The following is a 13,905-nucleotide window of genomic DNA, read 5'->3' on the forward strand; positions in this document are numbered from 1 at the left end:
CTCCCTTCCTCTCTCTCTAAAAATCAATAAAGAAAAAAATAGAAGTAAAATAAATAAAACAAATAAAATGAAATATTATACAATATGTAATGGGTGGAATCATGTCACTCATAATATATTTTAAAGGCTTATGACTACAATTCAAGTTTGGATATAGATGCAAATTGGCAGGTAACTAGAATCAAATGAATCTTTAGTATTGATATAGACATTCTTTATGAAGATAAATGATAAATTAATCTAAAAATAAATATGACAATAAAAGATAACTATGAATTAAAAAAGGGTCTGAAAGACAGAGATTGGTGCTAAAAAAATAAAAGCTGCTTTTATTATCAATAAATATGCTTTCAAAATGTTCACTCTTTTGGGTTAAGAAGCTAAAAAATAAACTATGTCCAAATAAGTCCTTGGGGACTGAATCTGAATACCACAAAGAAAATAAGCAAGCAACCATACTACTTAAAAAATTTTAAAACAAAAGAGCTGGGTTTTTCTCACATATAATTTGTGAATTATGAGCTATATGATAACTACTCACCATTTGATCAGAACATATTTTTAAAGCATATTGTCTAATCTTGTTACTGTTTTTACCAGAAAATAAATTGTATTAATATGAGACTGAGTTGAATGCCTCATACTACTGTTTAGAATTAAAATTTACATCAGATAAGCTGCCCATAAATCATTATTATTATATTATTAATTTTATATTTAATTATACACCAAACATCATACATTAATTGCACTGAATCAAAGTTCCTGACACGATAAAGCTTTGTGTTGAAAATACAGAGGTATTTTATTTATATATTTTTTGAGATACCAGCTTTTATTTTCCACCTTTTCACAAAACATAATAGAAGAAATAATACAGGATTAAAACCACAAAAGTAGTTTAATTGGTAGAACATGTATAAAACAACACAAAACAAAACAAAAAAACCCAAATAAGAAGACAGGTTTATTTACAATGAAAAAACACACGTAAATTAAGGTAGCTTGAAGATTTCATATGAAACATTAAAAAACTCACACATATGCTACACGGGTGCCACTGTTCACAGCAATATTGAAAGGGAGAAAACACTTACTTAGGGACAGATATACCACAAGGTCCAGGTTTTACAGCATCAGTGCAATAAATTCACAGAACTATATTACAGCTAGTTAATCAGAGTTTAAGAATTGTTCCCAAATATGTCACATTTTCAGCCCTTAAAAGTTCATTCCACAGATTTGAACTACTCTAAGTGTCTAGCTACTGAGAGGGAGAAAGGCTCTAAGATGCTTTCCAAGAGTTGCAACATCTCTACAGGCCTAAGGCCATCTATCATCTACAAGTTAGCTCTCACTAACAGCCCTTGTATTTTTTAGAGAAATATCTAGGAAAAAAGTCAGATGCTAGTGTAGTCTTCACCTCCTAGACCAAATCTATGGGGACCAAAGAAGCCAACATTGCCACAAGTTGAGAAATGAAAAATGAATAGGTAAGATTATTTTCTACTGAATCTTGACGAAACACGGAAAGACTTTTGTCCTTTATTAGCTGGTTTTGGAATACAAGTCATAGGCATGAGTCTTCATCTCTTATGTACTTTCGTTTTAGACAGCTGAAAATCTGAAATTAAAAGTATGCTAAAAATCCTAAATCCAAGCTTTTGGAAGCCTGCTAGTAAAAAGCCTTTAGGACCTACTCACTTGAAGGCTAAGTGCAAGGGGACAAGAGCTCTAAGACTGTTAGGTTCCCCATTTCAGAGGATCAATGTTTTCTACAAATTGCCAAGTTTTGCACAAGGGAGAAACCCACACATACTAGGGCATGTAATTAGTTTCATTTTCTTCCATGAGGATGCTTCTCCACGGTATGGAAACAGAACAAAGAATGAATCTGAACTGGTCTCTTCATCGGAAGTGGTATATTTGGTCTCTATATTCTTGAAGCCAGTTTTTTAGGCAGCCTGTGGAAGTAGATGGGAGACCACTACACCTTATATCTAGCTAAAGAAAAGATCAACTTGAACAATTATCCAAAGTCACTGTTTACTAAAGGGTGAAGTTCAGCACTATATTACTTAAAAGGAAGTTGCCTACAAATAAGAATTCAATTAACCCTGGGTGAGAAAAATCCAGACAAATTATATTAATGAATGAGCTGCCCATATAAGGCCAACTGATGAGAAAGACACACTATGTATAAAGCCTTATGTGGCAAGTCTGAATTTCTAGTAACTAAGGGCAGAAGGAGTAAGAGCAAAGAGCTACTTCTGTAACACTTTAGCATCTAGACAATATAATAGAAACTGTTCCCAAGGACAACGTATACTCCATTAATCACACTGAATAAAGAAGATGCATTATTCATTTTTCTTTTCTTTGTGCTTAGAAAGCTTGTTCATCTCCCTTTTGGCCATTCCAATGCACTTCGGAATGATTCCATGTTGGTTAAATCCAAGAAGCAACAGTAAGAAAGTCACTATCAGGTAGGTGAGAAGAAGGTGGGACCTGCTATCCCACCCAGGCAACCGCACCAAGAGAAATGATCATCGTCATGAAGTACATTTTTGGTTTTTCTTCCTTTAGTGTGAAGAGGCGTTTCCACCAGCCCATAGCTCTGCGTCGAGTTTTTACTAGATTGCTGCAAATTTCATGGAATCTTTGCTGCTGCTCAGTGGGCTAGCAAGTTGGTGCTGCGATTATCTCCCTCTGCCATCGTCCCCAATGTGCCGCCTCAGTGCACACAAGCCAGCCTCCCCAGCAGACTCGCTCTGAGATCCACACAGCGACCCCAGCCCAGAGCTGAGTATTTTAACAATGTGCTGAATCACCACACATGTCTGAGATGTGCCAAGTCACATACACATATTAATAGTTGTTTCCTGTATATAGTCACGTAATAAATACTATTTTTTCAGAAAGTTTGGCTCCCAAACTATTTTATTTTTGAGGAATTATACAGTGCCTCAGATTTATGCTGATATCAGTTTACATGTACAATCTAATTTTTAATAAATGTTTCAGTTCTCTGGTAGGTAATTTTCTTCGATGAGGTCCACAATATATCATGAACAATCATATTATGAAACCCAGCAATATATCATGTACCCCAAATTTATGGTTTCCATGATATATTATGTATGACCTTCAAAAATTTAAAAGAGATCATTGCACTGTAAATAGCATATTTGGAAATTGTATTTTCTTATCATAAAAAGAATTATGAATTATAATATGTATGGAGACCTAATAAAAGTAGGGTTTACAGTTGTATGTGAATCAGTTTATTCTTGTATTATTAGTTATCAACTATTATAGTATTTATTATTGTACTATTATCCATGTGAAAAAATGTAAACCTACTTTTACCCACCCTTGTGCATGTATATGTGTGTGTGTGTGTGTGTACCTCCTTCACTCAGAATACTTCAGAAGTGTTAACATATAACCATTATACGAGGGCTGCCTGGACCTAAAATAGTTGCTAACCTCTCTCTCAGGCATACTTTCTGCCTTCCTTATTTTACAGTGAGCACCAGAAATCTGAAAGCCTTTCCCAGCATCACCAAACACCTATGGGTTTAAGCTCAGAAATAAGATTAACAGCAGTTTATTTCAAGGTAATTAGAGAATTTCACAAATAAAAAAACCCAATCTTTAAAGTGCTGAATTCTAAAACCAAAAAAAAAAAAAGTCGGTTTAAATTAGGAGTAACAGATAGATGGCCTACAGCCTGAAAATATATTTTGCTAGCAGAGTATTAGAAGAATATTCCATATTAATATTTATGTAGAGAGTCCAGTTTGCTAGGTCCCCACCATCACCTACTGTTTTATACCTGGGGTGCTTCATCCCAGCTAAAAAACAAGTATGCTCCTTAAGGACATGCACTGCAGAACACTGATTTAAAGGAAAGAATGCATACTTTCAGTAAAATGGTATCTTTTCCAAATAAAAGGACTTTCTATTACAATGTGTTTTTTCATACATTATTTTAACCATTTATCCATTTACTGAAGAATTGTGTAGAAATATATTTGAAAGGAGGTAAAATAATAGAATAACACGGGAGACCCTTCTTTCTTCCTTCCCTTTCTTCTATTTTTCCTTTATGTCCTGCCTTGTTCTTTTTTTCTCTATAAATTAATATTTTTCAGGAACATATTTCTCAGTAGGAAGAAGTGTGTGTGTGTGTGTGTATGCAATAGATAGGCTAAAATAATGAATTTCTTTAAATCATTATAAACATTTTTTTCCTATATCTACAAATAAACACTTTAAAAGAAATCTACCATTTCAAAAAAGATTAATTCTGACATGAGAACACAGAAGTCACATTTCATTAAAAATTTTCATGCTACTGTTGTGACTCACAAAATATTAATGAATTTGTCAGAAGTGGGGATGTTTTGTGAAAATAATTGGCATTGCCCTGGCCAGTTTTCTCAGTGGTTAGAGCATAAGCCCAAGGAACAAAAAGTCATGGGTTTGATTGCCGGTCAAGGGCACGTATCTGGGTTGCAGATTCAATCCCCAGTCCTGGTCGGGGTCTTACAGGAGGCAACCAATCTTTGTGTGTCTTACCTCTCTCTCTCTCTCTCTCTCCCTTCCTCCCTCCCACTCTATCTAAAAATCAATGGAAAATAATATCCTTTGGTGGAGATTGAAAAAAAGAAAACAGAAAATAATCAGCCTTGACTTTGATATTCAAGGCAGGGTAAAGTCAGCAACTAATCTTGGCTGCATCCTGAGCTATTCCATTACTGCATCAGATTCTAAGTCAGACTGTGCTCCAAGGGCTGCTGTGGCTGAGTGAACTTCCTGTCATAGCAATATCCGATCGGGCAAGGCCTGGAACTGCACTCGCTGACATTGATCTCACAGCATGGACCTGCACAGCCTTTCCCACACTGGCACCGGTACCCAAGGGGAAACATTTCCAGATCCATTTTCTCTCTGCACACGGCTCCATTCTCACAAGGATTACTAGCCTCACAAGGTCCACATTCACAGTAAGGACCTAAAAGGAAAGAATCAGACTTAGTGCTTGTATAATGAACAAATCCTTGTGTAATGAACAAACTGCTGTCAATGACCTGGCGTGTTTCTGCATAAATACATTCAATTCAGTCTATTGGCAAAGACATAATTCTCTTGCATATTATCGTTGTGATTCTCTCTCTCTTTCTATATATGATTTAAGAAAGAAATATTATTTATAATTTACATGCTTCATCGAAGAAAGAACTAGCAGGCGCAATATATATATTTTTAAATACCATTTTGTTTCTTCATACTTTCAATTCTTGTTCAACAATATTCTCTGAAGACATTGCAATTAAGAAAGTACATCATTAATGATTTGATGCTATCAGTGTTTACTTTTTACTTTCTAGTAAACACTGCTATCCTAAGTTGCTATCACTGTAAGCTTAGCTTGATGGATTTGTTGCTATTCTCAAAACAAGTAAACAATGAACAAAAAAATTTAATAGGCCTTTTATCTTAAGTGTAACACCTTAGATCTGAAATTAAGTTTTAATTTGTACTCATAAAATGTCATTAGATAAAGTGGTTGTCACTGGGTGAAATGTACACAGATATTTGGATATAAAAAAATAATAATAATAAGGCCTGAAATAAGGGAATCCATACCAAAAAAAGCGAAGGGTAAATAACATAAAATTGTCATCGAAACAAAATCATTGTTCAGATGTCAGTTTTCCAGGCATAGTAAAAATATGTGGATAGTAGTTATTTGGAAAGCATTTAATAATAGCTTTCATTCATCAAAATATACATAGCATATATGCATACACATAGGTTCCAAAAGTGCCTGGTTGAATACCTCAGAGAAGAATGTCCAGTAATCAAGTTCCTTAACTGCTCAGGTTTCCTCAGTAATAGTCGTAGGAAGGAGGGGATAATAAGAAGAATTGAGATATGGGTAAAGTTTTCAAAGTTTAAAAGTGCAGTGGGAGGTGGAGATATTCTAAAACCTCAGGATCCCTACGGTTCTCCCAACTTTAATCACAAGACAAAACAAAACACAAAATCTGTGAGAAGGCTAGAAACTTCTGAAGACATAACAATGTATACAGTGAAGGACCCAAAACGATACAGTTAATGTCCATAAAAGAAGAGCAATAGAAACTGTACCAAGTTGAACAGACATCTGAGAGTTTATGTTACTAAGAACAGTAAAAAGAAAAACATAAACAAAAGTACAAAACTACTTCCAAAGAGCAATAAATATTTTCTTCAATTAAAAAATCTATTAAGTGGCTATTTTTTTTTGCAAGAGCTATAGCAACTAATGTGGAGAATTTAAATACAAACAAGGTTGGTTCCTTATCCGTAAGCCATTATGAGATTGAAGTGTATTACAAATGGTATTTCTGGACAATATTTTAATTTAATGAAAGTATATTTCTTTATAAAATAGGAGAAGAAATTGCATTGAGCAAAAATCCACCACAAACATTAAAAAAAAGTCCTTAATAAAAGTCCTCATGCATACCCTTTCCTCTTAATGGACCAAATTCTAAATATTTAATTGTGAGAATAACTGTTTTGTTTTGCTAGTGGGAAGCTATTTTAGCTTGTCCCTTTATGTATAATCTCATGCATATGATCCATTAGGTTGCTGAACAATAATTCATACCCACATTTGAGAAAACACTTATGAATACTATTTTACACAATATCTATGAGTACACTGTACCCTCAATACCATTCTGATTTGTACATTAATCTATCATACAAATATTCAAAGAGCCTCTAGTCTGTGGCAATCACTGTGGCAGAAGCTGGGGTTGTAAGCAATGAGGGATTCATACAAGCATGTAAACAAGTGTAGTATAATAAGGAGAAAATGTGGCCAGTGTTTTATGCTGAGAGTCATTGATGTAGGCAGAATCCTAATACAGCCTCCATGCTCCCATCCCCCTGGCGCACATGGCCTGTAGAATCCTCTTTCAGTGTGGGTGAGACTTGTGAATATGATGTAGTGTTACTGCTGTGGTAGTTAACATTATACTGCAGAAGGGATTTGTGGATGTAATTAAAGTCGTCTGATCAGATGACTTTCAATCAATTAAAAGACATTGTCTTGGGTAGCTCTAACCAAACCAGAAGAGACTTTCAAAGAAGTCAAAGGCATTCTGTTTGCCTGGAAGGATCAAAATGAACACTGTGTTCTGGAACCTGCTACGTGGCAGGGATTGGCATTGCCCCTCAGGGCTGAGAGCATTTTCGGAACACAGCCAGTAAGGAAGCAAACCAAAGTGCTAAAGCTGCAAGGAATGAAGTTCTACTGACAACCAGAGAACTTGGAAGAGGAACCTGGGTCTCAGATTAGCTAAACCTTGTGGGACCACAGAGAATTCAACTAAGCCATTGCCAGACTTCTGACCTGCAGACATTTGAGATAATAAATAGGTGTTGTTTTGAGCTGCTAAATTTGTGATAACTTGCTATATAGAGGAATAGTACAGTCAAGTATAAGGATAACAAAGGCATCTTAAATTGGACAGCTCCCAAAGGAGATATGATTAAAATGAGTCCTAAAGAATTATTGGACAGCTCCCAAAGGAGATATGATTAAAATGAGTCCTAAAGAATTGCTGCACATTATCAAGGCAAGACATGTGGACCATGTGGCCGTAGAAGGGATGGGAGTGCTTTCTCCACGGAGATAAAGACCAGAGGTGAGGAAACCCAAGGAACTGAAAGTAAATCAGTATGAATGGATCATGATGCAGGAAGAAAGGAGATACATTTCCTCATTTCATTGTTTGTAACATGCCACTGACTTCAAGAGACCTTTTTCATGTACCATTCAGGATAGTGTGGTAGAATGAATAATGGCTCCCTGGAAAGAAATCCAGGCCTTAACTCCTGAGCCCTGTGAAAGCTGCTTTATATGGCAAACAGTAATGTGCACAAATGGTTAAGTCACAGATCTTGATTTGCAAGATTATCTTGGTTCATCAGGTGGGTCTTAGAAGTAACACTGAGACACACAAGGAAATGGAAGTCTTCCGAAGGAATGCAGTCCCGCCAACACCTTCATTTCAGATTTCTTGCTCCCCAGAACTATAAAATAATGAATGTGGGGTGTTCTAAGTTTGTGACTATTAGCAGTGGCCATCTCAGGGGACTAACAGATGGGGCAAGAGCTGGCACTTAAATTCTGAGAAAGTGATTAAAATATGAACATTGTAAAAATGAATCTCAATGTCAAAGATGTTAATGTTAATGTGATAGTGTTCGTTATCATGTTAACATGTGACTGAAAATAAGAAGGTGTTACATTCAATTCACCAATTGAAATAATATCTCTGAAGGTTGAGACAAGATTGTAAACTGCTTACTGATCCATACGACTTGGACTTGTGTATAGTGAGAAGCTTTTAAAACCTTTCCTTAAAAAGTGGTAGTGGAAAAAAAAAAATGCCCTGGCCGATTTGGCTCAGGGGTTGGAGTGTCGGCCTGCGGTACAGAGAGACCTGGGTTCAGTTCCCTCTAAGGGCATGTACCTCGGTTGCATATTATCCACGGCCCTGGTTGGTCATGCGAGTGGCAGCCACTCGATGTGTCCCTTTCACGTCGATGTTTCTGTCTCTCTCTCTCTTCCTCTCTCTCCCTCCCACTCTATCTGCACAACAACAACAACAAAAAAATGCAAAAAAAAAAAAAGTGGTAGTGGCCTCCTCACACTGAGAATCACATTTCATTTCCAAGTTGTATTCTGAAAACATCAAATGTTTATTTTTCCCTGAGGTTTAATTTTACTGAAAATCATATGCCGGTGATGCAATTTAAAACTGAGAAAAGAAAGTAATAATCATTTTACTTTTTACCCATAGTTAGAAAAAATTATAAACCTATTTTCATTACCTTCCTTTTACAACTATGTTATCAGTTCACAAATCACAAATGCTGAAATTCCCACGGAAAATGTATTGGTAGTAGAAATGTATATTTAACTGAACTATTTTTTCTGTAATTGAAATTTGCATCCATCAAAATAGTATGTTACTGTTGAGTGTATGAAACAATTTTAGTATCAAGTTTTTTTATGATAATACTAAATGTATTAAAATATATTATTTTAAAAGCTCTAAGCGTATGTAGATGTTTATAAAACTGAAAATTTAATTTTCCCATAACCCACATTTACTAGTGGTAAATAATATAAATATATTTTACAAATATTGGTCATATATTAGAATTTATAGTTTTTAAAATAAATTGAATATATTTAAGGTATAGAACATGATAATTTACATAGTCTAGGACAGTTATTTATCCTTTTTTGGTCTTTCTGGATCTTGACATTTTGCAGATTACAGGGCAGTGATTCTATAAAATGGCCATCAATCATGGCTTATCTACTGTCATTTATTTAAATTCAGGTTTTGTATGCCTTTGAAAGAAATATAACAGAGGTAAACCAGTATCCCCAGTACATCACTTCAGGGATGTTATGAGTTTCTTCCAACATAGGTAATGTTATTTCAATGAAAACATATAATTTGTCCTTTTAGACTTAAGTAATTTTTGGAGAGTTATTTTGAGACTATGGACATATCCTATCTCTTACAAATCATCACCAATTAGTTCTAGTAATCATGGATAATTTAATAACTCTGCCATTACTTTCATATATCTTAGCTGATATCCTGATATAATAAAAAGAGCATCCTCTTTATGTGTCCTCCAGCATTTACCTATTTCTCAGTCTATTATGTTAAATGGATTTAAATCAATTAACTATTATTTCTTTTAATACTCTTTTTGTTTTTATAATTTAGTCAAGTGGAAGCTCTTTTCAAACTGACCCTTTTATACTCATTTGATAAATTCTCCTTTTCTTTGAGTACTTTATTTTATTCAAATCTTTTATTTTTATTATTTTTTATTTGATTAATTAATTTATTTTTGTTAGAGATGTTTCTCCTCCCCCCCACCCACTGATTCTACCCACCCCTCCCTCCCCGCCCTGTCCTCAGCTTTGTTGTCCCTGTCCATTGTTCATGCATACATGCATATCAGTTCTGTGGTTATTCTCTCCCCCACCAACCCCTCTTCTGGGGATTGTCAGTCTGTAACCCACTTTCACGTCTCTGGGACTACCCCATTCCTCAGACTGTTATGTTCATTATATTCCACAAATAAGTGAGATCATATGATAATTGTCTTTCTCTGTTCTGTTTGTTTCACTTAGGATAACACTTTCCAGGTCCCTCCATGTCGTCTCAAAGGATAAGAGATATTTCTTTCTTACAACTGCATAGTACTCCATTGCGTATATGTACCACAGCTTTTTTATCCATTCGTCTACTGATGGACACTGGGCTGTTTCCAGATCGTAGCTATTGTAAATAGTGATGCTACAAACATGGGGGAACATATATTATTTCTGATTGGTGTTTCAGGTTTCTTAGGATATATTCCTAGAAGTGGGATCACTGGGTCAAATGGAAGTTCAATTTTTAATTTTTTGAGGGAACACCATAGTGTTTTCCATAGTGGCTGTACTAGTCTGCATTCCCACCAGCAGTGTACTAGAGTCCCCTTTTCTCCACACCCTCGCCAACACTTGTTTGATGATTTGTTGGTGGCAGCCATTCTGACAGGTGTAAGATGATACCTCATAGTTGTTTTAATTTGCATCTCTCTGATGATGAGTGATGTTGAGCATTTCTTCATATGTCTCTTAGCCATTTCTATGTCCTGTTTGGAGAGGTGTTTATTTAGTTTCTCTGCCCATTTTCTAATTGGGTTCTTTGTCTTCCTTATGTTGAGTTGTATGAGCACTCTATATATATTGGAAATTAAACCCTTATCTGATATATCATTGGCAATTATGCTCTCCCATACAGCAGGTTGCCTTTCCATTTTGATGATTGTATCTTTTGCTGTGCAGAAGCTTTTGAGTTTGATGTAGTCCCATGTGTTCATTTTCTCCTTTGTTTCTGTCGCCTTAGGTGATGTATTAGTGAAAATTCTGCTGTGTATGATATCTGATATTTTGTTGCCTACAGTTTCTTCTAGGATTTTTATGGATTCATAAGTCACATTTAAATCTTTTATCCATTTTGAGTTTACTCTTGTGTATGGTGTAAGGTGATGGTCTAGTTTCATTTTTTTTGCATGTAGCTGTCCAATATTCCCAACTCCATTTATTAAATAGGCTATCTTTACTGTACTGTATGCTCTTGCCACCTTTGTCAAATATTAATTGAGCATATTGCCTTGGGTCCATTTCTGTGTTTTTTGTTCTGTTCCACTGGTCTATCTGCCTGTTCTTGTGCCAGTACCAGGCTGTTTTGATTACAGTGACATTGTAGTATAACCTGAAATCTGGTAATGTGATCCCTCCAACTTTGTTCTTCTTTTTCAAGATTGCTGTGGCTGTTTGAAGTGTTTTTTTTTTTGTTCCATATGAACTTTTGAAGTATTTGTTCTAGTTCTGTAAAGTATGTCATTGGTATTTTGATGGGGATTGCATTGAATCTATAGATTTCTTAAGGTAGTATGGACATTTTAATGATGTTAATTCTTCCAATCCATGGACAGGGTATGTGTTACACTTTTTTATATCTTACTCTATTTCTTTTTTCAACGACCTGTAGTTTTCTGTGAATAGGTCCTTTATTTCTTTAGTTAACTTTAGTCATAGGTATCTTAATTTTTTTTGCCACAATGGTAAATGGGATTGTTTTCTTAGTTTCTCTTCCTGTGAGTTCATCATTGGTGTATAAGAATGCCGTCGATTTTTTGACATTAATTTTGTATCCTGCTACTTTGCCAAATACATTTATTAAGTCTAGTAATTTTTTGATGGAGTGTTTGGGGTTTTCTATGTATAGTATCATGTCATCTGCGAATACTGACAGTTTCACTTCCTTCCTTCTTATTTGGAGTCCTTTTATTTTTTCATCCTGTCTGATTGCTGTGGCTAAGACTTCCAGTACTATGTTAAATAAGAGTGGCAAAAGTGGGCATCTTTGTCTTGTTCCTGTTCATAAGGGAAATGCTTTTAATTTTTGCCCATTGAGTATGATGTTGGCTGTAGGTCTTTCATATATGGCCTTTATTATGTCTAGATATGATCCCTCTATTCCCACATTGCTGAGCATTTTTATCAGAAATGGATGCTGGATTTTGTCGAAGGCTTTCTTGGCATCTATTGATATGATCATGTGGTTTTTATTCTTCATTTTATTTATGTGGTGTATCACGTTTATTGATTTGCAGATATTGTACCAGCCTTGCATCCCTGGAATGAATCCCACTTGGTCATGGTGATTTTTTTTTTTTTTTTTTTTGATGTATTGCTGGATCTGATTTGCTAGTATTTTGTTTAGTATTTTTGGTGTCTGTGTTCATCAGGGATATTGGCCTGTAGTTTTCTTCCTTTGTAATGTCTTTTTTGGTTTGGGAATTATAATTATGCTGGCTTCATAAAACGAGTTTGGAAGTCTTCCTTCTTGAATTTTTTGAAATAGTTTGAGGAGAATGGGTGTTAGTTCTGCTTCGAATGTTCAGTAAAACTCCCCCGTGAAGCCTTCTGGGCCTGGGCTTTTGTTTGCTGGGAGAGGCTTGACTACATCTTCAATTTCCTTAGTTGTTATTGGTCTGTTCAAGTTTTCTATCTCTTCCGGGTCCAGTTTGGGAGACTATGTGTTTCTAGAAATTTGTCCATTTTGCTTAGATTGTCGAATTTGTTGCCATAAAATTGTTGATAGTAGTTAACAATCTTTTGTATTTCTGTGCTGTCAGTTGTTACTTCTCCTGTTTCATTTCAGATTTTGTGTTTTTGGGTTCTCTCTCTTTGTTTCATGGTGAATCTAGGTATGGGTCCATCAATCTTGTATATCTTTAAAAAAAAAAAACAGCTCTTTGTTTCATTGATCCTTTGAATTGTTTTTTTGGACTCTATGTCATTTATCTCTGCTCTGATATTTACTATTTCCTTCCTTCTACTTGTTCTGGGGTTTTCTTTTTGTTTGCTCTCTAGTTCTTTAAGTTGTGAGGTTAGATAATGTATTAGAAAATTTTCTTGTTTCTTGAGGCAGGCTTGTAGTGCTATGAACTTCCCTCTCAGAAATGCTTTTGCTGAATCCCATAGATTTTGTGTTGTGTGTTCATTTTCATTGGTTTCCAGGAAGATTTTAATTTCTTCCTTATCTCCTCGGTAACCCATTCATTGTTTAGTGATATGCTATTTAGCCTTCATGTTTCAAATGTCTTTGCATGTTCTTGTTGCAATTGATTTCTAGTTTCTTGCCATTGTGATCTGAGAAGATGCTTGATATGATTTCAGTCTTGAACTTGTAGAGACTTCGTTTGTGTCCTAACATGTGGTCTATCTTTGAGATTGTCCTATGTGCACTTGAGAAGAATGTTAATTCTGTAGTTTTAGGGTGTAGTTCTCTGTAGATATCTATTAAATCCATTTGGTCTAGTGCTTCATGTAGAGTCTCTGTTTACTTGCTAATTTTTTGTCTAGAGGATCTATCCAGTGATGTCAGTGGGGTGTTGAAGTCCCCTGCTATGATTGTATTGCTATTGATTTCTCCTTTGAAGTCTTCAAGAAGATTTTTAATATATTTTGGTGCTCCTATATTTGGTGCATATATGTTTATCAAGATTATATCTTCCTGTTTGATAGATCTTTTCAATATTATGTAGTGGCCATCTTTGTCTCTAGTTATGGTCTTCATTTTTAAATCTATTTTATCAGATATGAGTATTGCTACCCTAGCTTCCTGTTCTTTTCCATTTGTTTGGAAGATTTTTTTTTCATCCCTTCACTTTCAACCTATGTGAGTCTTTTGTTGTGAGGTGGGTTTCTTGTAAACAACACATAGATGAGTCATGCTTTCTTATCCA

At 35.2% G+C, this 13,905-nt stretch overlaps 1 protein-coding gene across 1 annotated transcript in view; it reads right to left on the minus strand.

Annotated features, from left to right (window-relative positions):
- Positions 1-13,905, minus strand: part of EYS (eyes shut homolog) — a 1,629,530-nt gene that overhangs the window by 1,093,149 nt on the left and 522,476 nt on the right. The window contains 1 exon segment of the mRNA XM_036248740.1: positions 4,883-5,020. Coding sequence (XP_036104633.1) covers positions 4,883-5,020 — 138 coding nt within the window.

Source organism: Molossus molossus, unplaced genomic scaffold (genome assembly GCF_014108415.1).
Source record: "Molossus molossus isolate mMolMol1 unplaced genomic scaffold, mMolMol1.p scaffold_m16_p_8, whole genome shotgun sequence".
In the NCBI taxonomy this organism is placed as follows: domain Eukaryota; kingdom Metazoa; phylum Chordata; class Mammalia; order Chiroptera; family Molossidae; genus Molossus; species Molossus molossus.